The sequence below is a fragment of the Carlito syrichta genome, unplaced genomic scaffold (assembly GCF_000164805.1).
Source record: "Carlito syrichta isolate Samal-C Ts95f unplaced genomic scaffold, Tarsius_syrichta-2.0.1 Scaffold301859, whole genome shotgun sequence".
In the NCBI taxonomy this organism is placed as follows: domain Eukaryota; kingdom Metazoa; phylum Chordata; class Mammalia; order Primates; family Tarsiidae; genus Carlito; species Carlito syrichta.
Window position 1 is genome coordinate 20,921 of NW_007245955.1, and position 18,867 is coordinate 39,787.

General features: G+C 37.2%; 1 protein-coding gene across 3 annotated transcripts in view; it reads right to left on the reverse strand.

Annotated features, from left to right (window-relative positions):
• Positions 1-2,147: 2,147 nt before the first annotated feature.
• Positions 2,148-18,867, reverse strand: part of ATP6V1A (ATPase H+ transporting V1 subunit A) — a 59,528-nt gene continuing 42,808 nt past the window's right edge. For 2 of the 3 annotated variants that reach the window (XM_008055467.2, XM_021711092.1), the window contains 7 exons: positions 16,770-16,892; positions 16,560-16,674; positions 15,275-15,338; positions 12,595-12,796; positions 8,024-8,120; positions 6,544-6,715; positions 3,991-4,493 (listed from right to left, as the gene is read on the reverse strand). In XM_008055467.2, the coding sequence (XP_008053658.1) occupies positions 4,401-4,493; positions 6,544-6,715; positions 8,024-8,120; positions 12,595-12,796; positions 15,275-15,338; positions 16,560-16,674; positions 16,770-16,892 (866 nt within the window). In that variant the 3' untranslated portion in view covers positions 3,991-4,400. Of the gene's footprint in view, positions 4,494-6,543; positions 6,716-8,023; positions 8,121-12,594; positions 12,797-15,274; positions 15,339-16,559; positions 16,675-16,769; positions 16,893-18,867 lie in introns of all 3 variants that reach the window. The other variant, XM_008055466.2, reaches the window with a different exon arrangement.

Here is an 18,867-nt window from a genome sequence, read left to right on the forward strand (position 1 = left end):
CCGCGGGCTCAGGCAATCCACTCACCTCAGTCTCCCAAAGCACTGGGATTACAGGCTGAGTCACCGAGCCCGGCTCTTCCTGGCTTTCTAAGAAGCCTGAAAGGGTTGCTGATAGTGTCCCATTTTTATCTCTCCAGCCATGACTATTATTTCAGTGCATATCAGCCCAGTCTCCCTACTGCTCACGCCTAAGTCTTTTTGCAGAGGGTTTTCTGTGCCTACTCTACTTGTATGTATGCACTGGGCACTGATTGTCCATTTTTGTGGGAACAGCTTTCAACGGAAGATTGCCAGGAGCTGGCTACCAATCAATGACTGATGGAGTACCCTAGTTTCCTTGCACCCCAGGTGGGATAATTGAGATGTGTCTTTCACTTACTCCCCAAACTCCCAACAGGCTTATACTCCACAGTCCAAAGTATTGACGTGCTTGATAATGAGCACTTTTATTGGCTTCCTTCCATTCTATCTCAATTATTTATTCACTACTTGGTCTTTCCTGGTGTCATCTCCCAAATAAACTGCCAAAACTCAAATACTTGTCTCAGAGTCAACTTCTGATTGATGCAGTCTTAAGACAACTTCTAAGTTCCTAGAATCACACCCCACTTAAGAAACGTAGTTTCCTTCTTTGTGCTATTCCATTGTAGCAATACATTAAAACTAAAATGCTTCTCATCTCTTTTTATTAAAAATTTAAAAACAGAGGCCAGGCATACTAGTAGGCCTACTAGGAAGGCTGAGTGGGAGGATCACATGAGTCCAGGAGTTTGAGGCTGAGGTGAGCCATGATCATGCCACTGTACTCAGTCTAGGTTATAGAGTAAGACCCAGACAACAACAAGAAGAGGCCAGGCGTGGTGGCTCACCACTATAAAACCAGCATTTGGGGAGGCTGAGGGGAAAGTACTGCTTGAGCCCAGAAATTCAAGACCAGCCTGAAAACAACAACAAAAAACTAATATGCTAACGATATTGGGATATTACCTAATGGACTAAAAATTACCCACTCTATAATGTATAAGCCTTCTTATGAATTTTTAAGTATCTCTCTAAATAGACCTGTCCCTCAAGAGTAATACAGAGTTGTTTATCCCACACTGCTTCTTCACTCATTTGGCAATTGTTAAGAATAAAAAATAAAATGTCCCAGGAAACATACCAACTTGCTAAGATGGATGCTGCCGCATCAAACCTTAAATAGTTTTGCTTGCAGAATCATAAATTACAAGGCTTTACTTCACTTGTCAAAAATGGAAATGAATGCTGAGCATGGTGGCTCATGCCTATAATTCCAGCATTTTGGGAGGCTGAGGCAGGAGAATTACTTTAGCCCAGGCATTCGAGACCAGTCTGGGCAACACAGTGAGACCTTGTCTCTACAAAAAAAAAAAAAAAAATCAACCAGGAGGTGTCACATGCCAGCTACTCTGGAGGCTGAGGCAGAAGGATTGCCTATGCTCAGGAGGTTGAGGCTGTGGTGAGCTGTGAGTGTGCTACTACACTCCAGCCTGGATGACAGAGAGACTCAGGACCGCCCCCCAAAACTGAAATGAGTACCACTGATCTCCTTTAATTTGGAAGTAAATTTTTCTAAGCCATTCACTTACTCAATATTCAGAATTGAATGAGATTTTGTGTATTATATTTTCGTATCATAATGGGATATGATTATGGGACTTTTGGCAGGCTATAGCGAGGGCCCCAATTTAATTTAATTTTTTTTTTTTGAGTCAGAGTCTTACTCTGTTGTCCAGGCTGGAATACAGTCACCCAGGCTAGAGTGCTGGCATGATCATGGCTTACTGCAGCCTCAATCTCCTGGGCTTAGGTGATCCCTCTGCCTCGGCCCCTCCGAGTAGCTGGGACTACAGGCATGTCCCACTGGAAAATTTACTTTTTAAATTTTTTGTAGAGATGAGCTCTTGATATGTTGCCCAAGAGTTCAAGACCAGTTTAAGTGATCTTCCCACCCAGGCCTTGCAGAGTGCTAGGGTTACAGGCATAAGCTACCACACCCAGCCAATTTCTTAATCTTAAGTAACAATAAATAAAAAAAACTTAAAAGATCACGCTGAAATAAAAAGTCAGAATACAAGATGCATGTTTTCTAGCAGATCTTGCCACACCCAAAAAGGAAAAAAAGGTTAATTTAAATCCACTTTTTATTCTTTCATAGAGTTTAACAATTATACACAACTTTTAACATAAAGGTAGTGAAACCCCATGGATAAGCAGGCAATATATATGACCTCTCCTATTCATTCTTCAGGATAGAAGGAAATTTCCAAAGGGTACAATGTGTGAGATTTAACACTGGAAAAATACATACGAAACTTATTTAACTGGCTCCACTTAGGACCAGGCACAGCACAATAAATATAGACTGTATCAGCTTTTTAAAAGATTGTTGTAATTTTAACACATTCTCACTAAAGAAATATGATCAATGACCATTCTGAAATTCTATAACATATAGGTGAAGGGAGACTTACAATGAATATCTGAACAGTGTTTCTCTAGCATCTTCACACACATACACCAACATTCTTAAAAGGAGTAAAAATGATTTCAAATTCAAAACAACAACAAAAAACAAATTTGGTCAAACTTTCCTCATCATTTCACTCATTACTATCACAATCCTAGCTTGCTGGTAGGTTTAAGGTAGGAATAGAAAGTTTTTGAAATCCTTTTAATTTCTAATAGGCTAAGGGCCTTTAAGTGGAAGGCCACATTGGAAGCAAACTGATTAAGAAGCACCACAAAGTCCACATCTCAACAAATCATTGTATAATTTCTATCTTCTCATATTGTGACAGGTTGAAAAGAGTTGTATGGAAGAATATCTTTCCTCAATAGCAGGCCACTGTAAACAGCAAGGATTTAAACAAAACTATACCTGAAGTCTCTACTGACTGCATCTTTCCTTAACAGACCAAAATAAATGTATTATCTAAAAATTTAAATAACATACTGAGGCATAAAATAAATATTTTATTTATGCTATTACATTTGGGTATTTGAGATTGTTAGACACATTCACACACCCTTTCCTCTTCTCAGAGGAAGCAGTGGTGCCAGCACTATTGGTCAGAAAGAGTTAATGGGAAACTGTTGCTTTCAGAGCTATTCTGCTGTGTGCCTTATTAGACAGGCAGGAATTGTTGTTTTTAAACAGAAACTCAGAAGAAAGAATAAAATGATCCTTTTTCTTCACATGACCCAGATTCTGTTATCAGCAGATACAAAATTAACTTCATCTCTGTTAGACAGGATAGAAATTATTATGCTGCTGTGGTCACTGATATTTTGAAAAATCTTTTGAACCAGTGAATCAAAAAACCACATGAAAGAAAGTTACATTTTCTACAACTGGTAAACTGTTCAAAAATTCAACAAGCAAAAAGACATGCAAACGTGTGACACATGTCATGATTTTACAAAAACATAATGCCACTCTGGCCCCAAGAATCACTATAGCCCAGCTGGTCCTCAAAGGTGCAAACAGCCTTTAACCACAACTATCTTCTCTAACATTTCACCACCATCACACTCCACATGATTCTTAGAAGCCTGGACTTCTAAGATATTGGAGGAAAAGAAAGAGTGATGTGGATCAAGTTTTCAGTGATTGCTTAAACGTAATTTTAAAAAGAATTTCCTAGTACTTCAGTATATAATAGTCTTTGACATTGAATTTTTCCTAGTGAAATGAAATATGCTTTAACAAAATGATGTTGATCTAAGTTTGACTGCTTGGGTCTTTTTTCACTTTTTTAGAGGGTACTGATTCATATACTGTGCTGAGCCCACAAATGCCTGTTTTAAAAACATTATTGTTCTCAACAGTTTCCCATAAGTATTCCTGATTTATACTGGGGGAAGCAATGCATAATTGGAACGTTCACCATTCATGTTTAAGTATTTCCTGCAAAGCAATTACGTTGCAAAATGCTAAGCTGCAAATGACCTTACCACAATAGATACTGAGTTACTTCACAAAATACCTGTCAAAAGGTATAGAAATCTGGTCCACCATTCCAAATCCACTGCAAAGAGCATACATGCAGTAGTTCTGTTTGCAACTTAACGGAGATGAGGAAAGGGCCAACCTAGGACAAGGAGGGTCATCACCCTAATACATGTTTACAGTAGTGTAGCCATCGTATTTACTACATTCACCACTTCGTACAAAGGATCAAGGAGGCCCTTCACAACACTGGAACAAAGGAATGTTTGTTTTATATAAGACCTACCAAAAAAACAGGGCAACAAACGGCAACATACATAGGCACTAGTCTCAAAGTTGCACAATAAAGAAGCAAAGGTTTTGAGATGAGAAATTTAGGAAAATATACACATAGGAGGTTGCTGAGGAAGGGAAAGAAATCACAGTTCTAATCTTCAAGGCTACGGAATGCATTCTGCATATCTTCAAGAAGCTGTGCATAGTCGCTCTTGATCTTTGCCTCACCGTCTTTCACTGGGTCCTGAAAAAAGACATTACAAATTCAATTTACTGTTGGAAAATGACTTAGAATGTGTGGTAAGTTACTTGGTATCTTATATATTTTGAATATTAGGTTAAGTGATGTACACTGGTAAGCCACAGGCAGGAGTCAAAACTATCCTCATATTACTTTTTGAGTTGGAGTTTCACTCCATCACCCAGGCTGGAATGCAGTGGCACGCTCATGGCCACCCCAGCGTTCACCTGCTGGGCTCAGGCGTTCCTTCTGCCTCAGCCTTCCAAGTAGTCAGAACTATATGCGCACGCTACCACGCCCAGCTAATTTTTTTATTTATTGTGGAGACGGGGTCTCACCAAGTTGCCCAGGCTGTTCTCGAAACTGTGGGCTCAGGCAATTCCCTCACCTTGGCCTTCCAAAGTACTGGGATTACAGGCTTAAGCCACTGCGCCTGGCCTCCTTTCTTAAGGGTAGAAATGTATCATGTGTTCGAAACAGAAAGAAAATAAAATTTTAAATTTATCTTTTGCCTGCTAACTGCATTCAGTGACCAATGGCTTTATTTTCAACAATGTGCACAATAGTGGGAAATTATGCAGCATCACATAGTAGATGCAAATGATTTATCACATATGAAAATGAGGAAGTAATTTAATCAAAACAGACTTATTCTAGGTCTGGTAGTATCTCACTGGGATGGCAAAGTAAAACTTGGAAAATAACATTAAAATGCACCCATATTTTAAATCCTTATGGAAGACAACTTAATCAAGTAATATGCCTAAAATAGACTTTTAAGTGTTCAAGCTCCCTGACCCAATCATTCTCCTTGGACTCTACATTAAGAAAGTACACAAAACCAACTACACAAACAATTACATGGTTGTTCATACATAACTGGAAATTTTCTAAATGCCTAAGAATCAGAAAATATTATTCTCCAGCTACAAAATAATGCTATAGAATATCTAATGACATTAAAAAATGCCTGTGATGTTTATTTGATACAATGAGCATGTAAATAGAAAAAAAAATCACCCATACAACCAGAAATTATCACTACTAAAGATACATTTCTTTTTCATCCTCATCCTGAATAGTTTTAAAGGCAACACTTGGATCAAATATACATATGGACTCTTTTTCACTCTATACTAGTATTACGCATTTCTCTACGTCTTTGGATAGCTTTGAAAAAAAAGATGTTAATGCCTTCATAATATTCTATTTTATGGACATACCATAAAGTGCTGCTGGCTTTGTTCATTCTTAGATGACATTTAAAAAGTTAGATAAACAATCTTTTACACATACTCATATCAAAACATATCTGATTCCTTGGTTTATGTATCTCAAAGAGGAATGATAGAACCCAAGGTGTGATTATTTGGAAATTCTGATATAGTGAGTATCTATTTGTACAAGTTTACTTTCCATCTATATATAGTGTAAACAGACATATACTATATAAACATATATACACACGCAGATATATACATATATATTTTTTAAGTTTTATATTACATATACAGTCAGAGAATCATTCTCAATAGGTGACTAGTAAATATGCCTGATGCCATGACTTAGAAATAATTAAATACAATTCAACTGATCAACTCATATTAAGTTTCTACTACTAAGTCATTTAATTATCTATTTTCAACTTGTGTAACTCCAAAAAAACAAAAGGCCACTTAAAAGTTAAAAATGATGTGTAATACATGACAGCTACAAGAAGTAAACAGAGCAGATGTCATTTCAGAAGAACATGGAGGTTAGATGCTAACAGATACTTAATGTAAGGTAATTGCTGCTCAGCCATGAATTAGGCTCTAAATTGTCCAGCAGTTAAGACAAAAGGGAAAACACGTCAGCATTTATTTTAGACATGACATACTATAATTTTTATCATTGGAATTCCTACTTGAACATAACTTTGAGGCCTGTAACTGGTTTTACACAACCTGGGCATGTACGAAAATGATAAACAACAGGGCTTGAGACTCGAGTAGTCAGAAAAATTAAAAAGAACCATTTCCTACTAAAAAGTTTCAGCAGAAACAAAATATACCTTGAATTTCATGGAGGAAAGTTTATAGAGGATCTCTCCCATGTGCTCACGGATAATGGACCATGTGATTTTATTGTCACTCTGGGCAGTAGTTTCAACAGCTCTACGGGCCATATCATAAAATGCAATCATGTTGGACAGCATCCCCACTGTCTTGTAGAATGGGCAGAATCTAGGATACATGAAGGTCAGAAAGATTAGCAAAAACAAATTCCAAAGCAGTTTATACTTTATATCGATAATCCACCGGAGCATTAGCTTATTTAAATATATAGACTGCTTATATTTATTGGAATGAAAAAAGAATAGTGGAGAAGACTATTAGCTACTTAACCAGAGTGCTTGGACAGAAATGGATACAGGATAGATGAATAGATAGAAATATATATTCATTTATTTATTTTAAGGGTGATTTTTTTTTCTGCTGAAATCATCAAAAAGGAGAAAATGAAACAGTACTGCTATAATCTAATGACTCTCCAAGAGTTTGTTTTTATACAATGCAGTTAAATAAGTAACCAAAATGGTAAAAAAACCAAGTTGTACAGACTTACTCGTGATAGTGGGGTTAAGGTTTAATGAGTAAAAGGCAGGAATCTGAAAGTTCCTAAAGTTAATAGCAATCCTTTTCCTCTTTAATATGGTTCATTTTCAATTACCCATAACCTTGACCACATACATTCTTACCAATTTTCTGACACATTTAAACACATTTGCATACACAATTCCACAAACACTCCTGTGACAGCTTTTCCAAAGAATTTTTCTGTTGTTGAGCTATTTTTATGTGGGTGATTCCTAGAGCTTCTTAAGTTCCTGATACATCAGATTCCTGAGGCTTACTGATACACTGGCATATTTTTTGCTTGCCCTACTGATAATCCTTCTATTTGTTCAGGTCCCTTTTCAGTCTTATGTAGGGCCAAATATGATTTGGGGAAAAAAAGACAGCTTGGGATGAAAGGGCTCAAATTCTCAAAGTTTAAAAGAAATGGGAGCTTTAAATAAGCCTCAGTAGTAGCAGAGGCAGTAATGGAAAAAAAAAAAAAATCACCAGACAAGAGTTGTAGGGCTATAAAAGAGACTTTGGTAGAAAGAAAAAAGGACTCAGAAAATAAGGTATGAAAGCAGAACATAATTATTTAGAGAGTAAAAGAGACATGGGCAGTGGAAAGAATTGACGAAAGCTTGTGAGGAAGGCAATGATCCCTAGATCTGCACACTATGCCACAATTTAATCTAATTATGGGTGACCATATGAGTAAAAATACTGTCATAATTGGACTAATGAGCAAATCAAGACAAAGGGACATATTAGATTACTGAATGTCTGCCATGAACATATGAAACAAACCAATATATTGAGCCAGAGTGTATGAACCTATATGAGAAATTTTAAACGTTTTTTAATGTGCAGGCAGCTCCTTTACCAAAACATAATAGAAAATCCTCAAATAAAAAAGAAATCAGTATAACTTGCCTATCATAAGGAGTATATCCATTTTGTTGTAGGAAGTCATCTTTGATAAGTTTTGCTACCTCCAGAGTGATTTTATCTGTTTCTGCTAAAGAAGCCTAGAAGAGACAAAGACATTTTTAGAAATTTACTTCCACAATGTGGGACTGATGGTGGCAATCAATTAATAAGCAGAAACTATGCAATCAATATGCAATCACTTATCATTCACAATTCACTTTATAACTGCTTTTTAAAAATTGTTCTTTTGTATTGTGGTTAAAAAAAATTTGCCATCTTCTCCATTTTAAGTATACAGTGCAATAGTATTATATATATTCACATTATTGTGAAACAGATTTCCAGAACTTTTACATCTTGCAAGTCTGAAACTATGCACATTAAACATTAACTCCCCTTTCTCCCCTCCCCCAGTCCCTGTTAATCACCATTCTGCTTCTATTAATTTAACTATTTTAGATACCTCATATAAGTGAAACCATATAGTATTTGTCTTTTTGTGACTAGCTTATTTCACTTAACATAATGTCCTCAAAGTTCATTTGCGTTGAAGCATGTGACAGGATTTCTTTCCTTTTTAAGGCTAAATAATATCCCATTGTGTATATATATATATGTATATATATACATGTATATATATCACATTTTGTTATGCATTAATTCATCAATGGACATTTGGGTTGCTTTCACTTCTTGACTATTGTGAATAGTGCTGCTAGAAGATGGGAGTGCAAAAAGATTGATGTTTTTCCTTTGAAAATACTTCTTCATGTCTTGGCTTGCTATCTTCATTATTTGAATGCTCAGGCTTAAGTTCGTTTCACAAAAATCTATATAGCCCATAAACAGTTGAATTTTTAAAAAACATTATGTGATATTTATATTTATAGTAAGTTGTACTTATCTGTATCTGAGTGCTATCCTATTGGTATAGCAAAGTTACAGAGCTTCACCTTTAAATATCACCACCTCATAGGTAGTGATATAAACTTTAACAATCACCCTATGAGCCTTGAGAGATAATACTTGTGTTGCTAGGATCACTAGCAAGCAAAGACTTCTCAGTAGTGGGAAAGGAACAAGTCCAATAAGTTAATTGTATTCTGGCATTAGTTATGTACACTGAGCTCCTTAGGTAAGGATCAGGTCTTCTGTTTCCTTCTTCTTCTTGTTAAATGTCTTTTATCCCTCGTCCTTTCTTCAACCACAAGTACACATTACAATGTGTTTCATATGTATCCTTTTATTTGTATAAATTCATGTAAAATGTGTATTTTTTTATTTTTATTATTTTTAAATGTTTGTTATTATTTTTTTAGTTGGGGGTCTCACTGTGACTCCAGGCTAGAGTGCGAAGGCATGATTACAGCTCATGGCAGCCTCAGCCTCCTGGGCAATCCTTGTACCTAGAGTTTCCCGAGAATCTGGGACCACAGGCACATGCCACCATGCTTAGCTAATTTTTTTTAGCAACAGGGTCTCTCTATGTTGCCCAGACTGGTCTCAAACTCCTGCCTCCTCCCTATTTTACCCCAGAAGAGGGCACTCAGATTTACTCTAATTTTCCCCCAGCACAATCATCTACTTAAGAGCCTGTCTGAGAATTTCTTTGGAGATAAATATCCAGAAGCAGCACTGCTAGGTCTCAGGGTATGCAAGCAAGTTCCATCAAGACTGCTGTCCACAATGAGAGGACCAGGTGATCCACTCACTGTGAGTACACCAGTACACCAGTTCTCTATCCCCACAACACTTGGTAACACTCAGCTTTCTAATTTTTGCCATCCTAACCACTGTAATGTGATATCTCATCATTGTTTGAGCATTTCTCCACAGGCCTATTCATCTTTGGGGTTTCCTCTTCAATAACGAGTCTATTCTTTCCTTTGGTCGCATCTGTTGGGGTTACAGTTTTCTTGTTAACTTACAGGAGATCTTTGTACATTTTAGATATTAGCCCATCAGTTTTAGACATTGCAAACTTACTCTCCCTATGTTATTTGTCTATTACCTTTATCTGTGGTAGGCCTTCATTAAACAAAAATTGTTACTAGTACTTAATAAGGGGTTTGTTTAAGAACCCTTTTTCCAACCCTAGATCACAAAGATATTCTCTTAATGTTCATTTTCTATTAACCTGAAAGTCAGACCTCTCCCTCTTAAATAGCTAATCTATCTAGAGTCTACCTTTGCAAGTAGAATTACGTAGCAATCCAATTTTATTTTTCTCCAACTAATAAACAGTTTTCCATCACTGACTAAAACAATCCTCCCCTCATTTGATTTATGGCACCATCTTTGCAATATCAATGTTGCATACAGTTAAGAGCTCAGAAGATTCAACTGGAAATTGAGTGGCATCACAATGAATTTACAGATTAAAGTGAAGTGGCATCTTTTTAATCAGTCATCTACCCAAGAGCATGAACTGTCTCTGTTTTTAAATCTTGTTTCATGTATTAATTTAAAAGTGTTTTCCATAGAATACATATATATTTCTGGTTTTTACACTCTAATTTTTGTTGTTATTGTGAACATCTTATTTTTAATTTTATTTTCGAATTGGTATTGCTACAAATCTCTTGATTTATATTTATAATGTATCAGGATAACTCAACCAAACTTTTAATATTTTTGTTTCTCTGTTAACTATGTTATTTTTCTAGTTATATGAGCACATTACACTACAAATAGTGACATTTTGTCCCTTTCTTTATAACTTTGTTTTTTTACATCATTGTTCAAGACCTCTGGTATTTGACTGAACATAAATAGTGATAGCAGGCATTTTTGTCTTAATCCTGATTCTTAAATGAAATGTATTTGAAATTTCTCCATTAAGTAAAATGTTTTCCCTAGATTTTAGCATCTAACTTTTAGCAGAATAAGGAAATTCCCTTCTATTCCCTGTTTGCTAAGAGGTTTCTAAAATTCCTAAGTAATAAACTCTAAATTTTTTCCACATTGATTAATCAGAGATATCCTTTTTCCATTACATTGGTGAATTAAAATAACAAATTTTTCTGTGTCTAATCATATCTGCATTCCTGAAATAAATTTAACTTGCTCATGATGCATTATTTTATTATTTTTAATACCCTACAGGATCTAGCAAACTTATATTTACTATTTTTATACCTACATCCACAAACAAAATGAGCCTATCATTTTCTTTTCTTGTATTGTCTTTATCTGGTTTTGCAGGTCTTCTGTTTCTTGATCCTCCTATAAGGGTACAGTACTCTATAAATAATGAGTATTTATACATGCTAGAATGCTAGCTATTTAATAATATTATCCTTTGTTGGAAGAAATTAGAAGGGGACTTTTTAAGATATAATAAAAAGAAGAGAACCAGGCAGATAATTCTTAGAATCCTAACTAGTATTGTATACTATTTGAGAAGACTTTAAATTCTGGAATTTTATTTGCCTAAATAAAATTACACCAGCTTTCTTTGAAACATCAAGACACAAGAATGTAAGTCACTAGCTTGAGGTCAGATACCAGATTATTAGAGGAACTAGAATCCAATTCTTCTGAAACCTAGCCCTGGTGCTCAAACAAAAAAATGTATGCTAATAAATCCTAACTCTACCATCGCTAATTCTGTTGGCGATGGGTACATTCCATTTCAAGAAATAAAAGTAAATCAACTGCTTCTTTTTTACCTACAATATACTCAGGACCATGCTAAGTACTATAGAGCAGGGGTCCCCCAACCCCTGGGCCGGTCCATGGCCTGTTAGGAACCAGGTCCCACAGCAGAAGGTGTGCAACGGGTGAGTGAGCCAAGCTTCATCTGTATTTACAGCAGCTCCCCATTGCTCACATTACTGCCTGAGCTCTGCCTTCTGAAAAATCAGTGGTGACATTAGATTCTCATAGGAGTGTGAACCCTATTGTGAACTGTGCATGCCAGGGATTTAGGTTGCGCGAACCTTATGAGAATCTAATGCCTGATGACCTGAGGTGGAGCTGAGGTGGTGATGCTGCTGCTGGGGAGTGGCTGCAAATACAGACTGATATTAGCAGTGAGGTTTGACTCCACAGAGACCATAATAAATCAATTGCTTACAGACTCAAATCAAAACCTTATCAGTGAGTGGTAAGTGAGTTGATGTACTTCAACTGTAAGGCTGCAACAGGTAGCAGGCTTTAAGTCAGAATCTGACACTTATTTTAGTCTACATGTGGCCTGCCCATTATTTTATTTTACCACTTCCATCCATGCCTCTTTTATTTTTATGGTGTGTTGTATAATTATTTCATTATATATTGCAACATAATAATAATAGAAATAAAGTGCACAATAAATGTTATGCACTTGAATTACTCCAAAACCGTCACCACAACCTGGTCTGTGGAAAAACTGTCTTCCACAAAATTGGTCCTTGAGGCCAAAAAGGTTGGGGACTGCTGCTATAAAGGATATAAGATTCCAATTAGTTTAAAAAATATCTAATAAATATTTATTTTGCCAGGCAAGAATCTGCATATCCAAGGTTTTATCTGTTCTTATAACACTTGTAGTACCCCAGATCTATCCTCCATGGTATTTAACAAATTACCTTTTCCCACAAGCTGTACAATTTCTGCCAGGTCTTCTTCTTCCTGCAGAATTTCCTTAGCTTTGGTCCTCAGAGGAACAAACTCTGTGAAGTGTTTGTCATAGTACTCGTCCAAGGCACGCATGTACTTGCTGTAGCTGATGAGCCAGTTGACAGAGGGGAAGTGCTTACGCTGAGCTAGTTTCTTATCTAAGCCCCAAAACACCTAATTAAAAAAAAACAGTAATTTTTCTTATAAATATAAGTTTAAAAAAATACTAAAGCATATTTGTTTGTCCTAAATATGCAATTCTATAATTTATTGGCCAAATTATATATTTTTTTATTATATACCAAGTGTAACTGAAATAGAATAAAACTTGCAGAAAATGTCAATTAAGAATGTATTCCCATTCAGGCTCGGTGGCTCAGCCTGTAATCCTGCGCCTTGGGAGGCTGAGGTGAGTGGATTGCCTGAGCCTGTGGGTTCGAGACCCACCTGGGCAACTTGGTGAGACCCCATCCCTCATCTCTACGATAAATCAAAAAATTAGCCGGGTGTGGTAGCGCGCGCCTGTAGTTCCAGCTACTTGGAAGGCTGAGGTGGAAGGATCGCCGGAGCCCAGGAGGTCGAGGCTGCAGTGGCCGGGAGCGGCCAATGGACTCCTGTCTGCACAACAGAGTGAGACTCCAACTCAAAAAAAAAAAAATTAGAAGGTATTCCCTTCATTTTCTGGGTGTATGGTAATACCTACAAATCAAATTCAAAATGTATCTAAATTGTCTTAAGTGTGTCAACTCTCATAACAAAAAGAAAAATGAATTCTTTTGAAGATTATTATGGTATATGTAAACAGTTGAACCAGAAAAGGCTTATTTATGTGAAACAGACACTTCACTTTGATTACAAACCTCTAACTGTTCTAATCAAATTCAGACCCCTATCACTAAGGCTTAATCTAGTATGATTTGACAGTGAGTTTTGTGAGTTCAAACACTGATATTTTATGTATTCCTAACTTTGTTCCCCCTTTCTCTGAAATTTAAAACTCAAGCCGGGCATTGTGGCTCACACTTGTAATCCCAGCACTTTGAGAGACAGAGGCAAGAGGACTGCCTGAGCTCAGGGGTTCAACACCAGGCTGAGCAACATGGCAGGACCTTGTCTCTATAATAAATAAAAAAATTAGCTGGGCATGGTGGCGCATTCCTGTGGTTCCAGCTACTTAGAAGGCTGAGGCAGAAGGATAGCTTGAGCCCAGCTGGGAGGCTGCAGTAGCTGTGAGCATGCTGCTGTACTCCAGTCTGGGCGACAGAGTGACTTAGACTCAAAAAAACAATTAACAAATAAAATTAAAAATTTTAGCAACTGTTAACATTTCACCTCAGCCATTTCTTTTTATCTGATGCTGACAGAAACATAGGTAAAGAGTCTGTTTTGTTTTTTTGGTTTTTTTTTGAGTTGGTGTCTCACTCTGTTGCCCAGGCTGGAGTGCAGTGGCATGCTCACGGCCACCATATCCTCCACCTGCTGGGCTCAGGTGATCCTTCCCCCTCAGCCTTCCAAGTGGTTGGAACTACAGTCACATGCCACTATGCTTGGCTAATTTATTTATTCATTGTAGAGATGAGGCCTCGCCAAGTTGCCCAGGCTGGTCTCGAACGCCTGGGCTCAGGCAACCCTCTTGTCTCAGCTTCTCAACGCGCTTGGATTACAGGCATGAGCCACTGTGCCTGGCTTTGTAAACATCTTTTTTTTTTTTTTTTTTGAGTTGGAGTCTCACTCTGTCGCCCAGACTGGAGTGCAGTGGCCACTCCCGGCCACCGCAGCCTCGACCTGCTAGGCTCCGGCGATCCTTCCACCTCAGCCTTCCAAGCAGCCGGAATTACAGGCATGCGCTATCACGCCCGGCTGATTTTTTTGATTTACTGTAGAGATGAGGTCTCGCCGCCCAGGTGGGTCTCGAACCTGCGGGCTCAGGCAATCCACTCACCTCAGCCTCCCAAAGGCGCGGGATTACAGGCTGAGCCACCGAGCCTGGCTTGTACACATCTTTTATTTAGGCATCTTTTAGTGGCTGACTTGGCTAGTTGTCCACTAAAACTCATGTGTTGTCACTGGGCAACAACTACCTAGGGAGAAAGTGTATTTTCCAGCCTTGCTTTAATCTAGGCATGATTAGCACAATAAGTGAAGTGACTGTGCCACTTTTGAACCCAGGTTCAAAAGGTATGTATGCTTTCTCCACAGTTTTTCCTTATACCAGCCAGATTCTGATGATCACCAGGCTAGGTGATGGTGGAACCATAAGATGGAAGGAGTCCTGGACTCTGAATTATTACTAAATGTACCATCATACATTTTGGGATCTTTTTTTTCCTAATAACTAGGGTTACTCTGACTCAAAGAGTGGTATTACTTTTAATACTCATAAAAATACTGGATGTATTTTTCCATTTATATACCACTAAGTTTATTACGAACCCTAGGTAAAGCACTAGAAAAAAACAGACAGTATTAAAGGCTCTCCGTGTTAAGAATATTCCTAAAACAGACTTTACCAATGCCTACTCTTTAGAGACTAAATTAAATACTTCACGATGATTTCATTAGATAACATTAGAAGAGTGGGGATAAGGGGAATGAAGGGAGGAGGTGAAGGGAGGGAAAGAGACTCAGAAACTACACTAAGGAAAAACATACCTGAACAATACCAAGAGTAGCCGAGGTAACTGGATCAGAAAAATCACCACCAGGTGGAGAAACACTAAATTTTTAAAAAAAGGGTCATTAGAAATGCTTAAGAAAAATAACGTGTGTGTGTGTGTGTGTGTGTGTGTGTGTGTGTGTGTGTGTGTGTGTGTGTGTGTGTAAAATGTCAAAAAAACAACAGATGCTGGAGAGGACGCAGGGAAAAGGGAACACTTCTACACTATTGGTGGGAGTGTAAACTAGTACAACCTCTGAGGAAAACAGTCTGGCAATTCCTAAAAGATCTAAAAATATGACCCTACAATCCCCCTACTGGGAATATACTCAAAGGAACTCGGATCACTCTATGAAAAAGATACCTGCACATGCGTGTTTACTGTAGCATTATTCACAACAGCAAAAACATGGAAACAACTGTGCTGCTCACTGAAAGAAGACTGGGTAAAAAAAAGTGGTACATAGCCACGACAGAATATTATGCAGCCATAAAGAAGGACAAAATTATGAAATTCACAGCAACTTGGATGAACTTAGAGTCTGTAATACTGAGGGATCCATCACAGAAACAAAGAACTCAGTTTCACATGTTTTCACTCCTAAGAGGACCCTGAACCAATTATCATAATACTACAAGAAAGGGATTGGCTGCAGTGGGAAATTGCTGGGGTGGCACACCTCATCAACAAGGGTACCTGCATAATGAACATTTGATATCTCACATCTTCAAAATAAAAAAAAAATTTTTAATGTTTTGAGTATATTTAAATGTAAACAACTTTAGGAACGATGTTTAAAAAGAAAAATTTACATACAAATCTTAAGCAATAGCCAGTATTTAAATTGCAAATAAGAATAAAACCTATTGAACACCTTCTAGTATGAGAAACGAGACAGGTATTTTATTGTAATCAGCTTATTCTAATTAGACAGATGAAGCAGGAAGGAAAGAAAAGCTCCAAGAACAAATAAAGTATGGCTTTATATAGTGATCATGAATCTTCACTTTGTTTTTACCATGATGTAATCTCACTTCAGTATATCTATAATTTTCTAAATTATTCCTAAGATGTTGTGACTTGAATATAATAAATCAGAGAAGCCAAATCTATGGAGCTAAAGCATACAGAGATGACCTAAGCATGTGCATCTTCAAAGAGATCCATAGGTAATTCTGGAGTGCATCTCTTGTTAAGAAGCACTGCTCCCAGCGGAAGCTAAATATTCTCTCTTTAAAACAACTTTTTTCTTTTGAAAAGTAAATAGTTTAAGGACTTACGCTCCTACAATGCTGACACTCCCTTCTCTTTCGGGATTTCCAAGACATTTCACCCTGCCTGCTCGCTCATAAAAAGAGGCCAGACGGGCACCAAGATAGGCAGGATATCCACTATCTGAAAAAGAAAAAGAAATTTAATAAAAAGTGATTCTAAGCCAACCCTCAGAATTCTGTTAGTCTTGCCTACATGATAACAATACAAAGACTTACCTGCAGGCATTTCAGCTAAACGACCAGAAATTTCTCTAAGGGCCTCAGCCCATCTAGAGGTAGAATCAGCCATCATACTGACATGATAGCCCATGTCACGGAAGTATTCTGACAGCGTAATTCCTAAATTGGGAAGAATATTACGACAAGTTACAATGCTAGAATATAAAATCTTGACTTGTTCACTCCTAAGAAAATTTAGAGCAATAAGTACATGAAGCAGACTGCTAGCTGTTTCCCCAAACTGTTCTTCCTCTTCTTCTGGACATACAGCTGAACTATATTTCCGAATGTCTTGTGCATTTAGATATGGCCATGTAACTGACCTCTGACTAATAAAATACGAGTCAAAATAATTGCTCTCTGAACTCTTGCCTGACCATAGAGCAAGATGTAGTTTGATAAACTCTTGCCTGACCATAGAGCAAGAGTAGTTTGATAAACATTACTCTTCCATATTCTTTCTTCCTTCTGGCCTTATTAAGATGGAGAGAACTCCCAGAAGCCCTGGAAACCATGTGTGAAAAATGGAAGAACACCTGTCAGCCTGGATCCCAGCCCAGAATGACAGAGTAAAGAGCCCCCTGAACACCTGAAATGAACACCTATTATACCGACTAAATACATATTTAGAATTATTTGATGCCATAGCCTACCCTAATATACTACTCATTCTAGAAAGCAGGAAAATACATTTCCCCTATTCTTTGTATAAATAATTAGTGTAAAGTTAATTTTCAAATATAGCTTCTGTCTATATATTACATACACATACGTGCATTCATAAATAACCCTTAACTACTTGCTTGGTTATTTTTCACAAGTAACACATGTTATTAACATGAGTAACATCTCAAGTTTCCAGATTATTCTGCTATGTAGATCAGGTCCTGTCCTGCAAATTGGCACATAGTAAACCCCTTACAAAAAGATAGTATACAGAAAGAAGTCCTGGGCTCCAGTTCCTGTTCTGTCATTAACCTTAGCAAAATAACTTGATTTCTCAGTGTGGTTTCCAAATATTTTGAAATGGAATAACTCCTGCCCTAAATACTTGGATATATCAGAGAAATATATACAAATGCCTTCCCAAATGTGGAAAGTACTATACAACTCTAAGATATTAGGAATGTACAGTTATTGCTACATTATTAAAGTTCCAAAATCTAATGCCCTGACTCCTTTATTTTATCAGTAAAAAAACAGAGGATAGGCCAGGCATGGTAGCTCACGTCTGTAATCCTAGTACTTTGAGAAGCTGCTGCAAGATGATTGCCTGTGCCCAGGAGTTTGAGACCAGCCTGGGAAACATGGCAAGACCTTGTCTCTACGGTAAATCAAAAAATTAGCCAGGCGTGGTGGTGCACATCTATAGTCCCAGCTACTTGGAAGGTTGAGGTGGAAGAATCACCTGAGCCCGGTAAATCAAGGCTGCGGTAACCATGAGCATGCCACTGCACTCCAGCCTGGGTGAGAGAGGGAGACTCCTACTCAAAAAAATATAATATAATGTAATAAAAATAAAATAGGCTTATATTAGTAAAATAAAATAGTGGAAAATTCAGCACTTTACTATTTATCATATTACATCTTTAGAATAAAAAATACTGACTTCTGAGGCTTCCATAAAACAGTTCAGAAACATTATTTATCAATATTAAGGGTTTAAAAACACAATAATTATCACATATTCCAATCTGATGCTGAAAATACATCTTTCTTTATACAAGCATGACTGTATTTTTAATCTGTGATGAAATGTCATGAATACTTGTGCATGATAAGAATTTTGTATAGCAGAAAGAATTGGTAGAAAGGGCAGATACACAGGAGTAAATGGGAACTCTCTCTCAGACTTACAGACATCAGTGCCTAAAAGAAAAATACACCGTAGACAAAATCAAAAGACAAACAAACTGGGACATAATAGCAACTCATGATAGCGGATTAATCTGCCTATTAATGAGAGGGCTTTTACAAATCAGTTTGATAAACAGCCACCATTCAAAAGCAAAAAGGAAAGAAGGCTGTTTTTATTTTTATTTATTTATTTATTTATTTATTTATTTTTTTGAGTTGGAGTCTCACTCGGTCACCC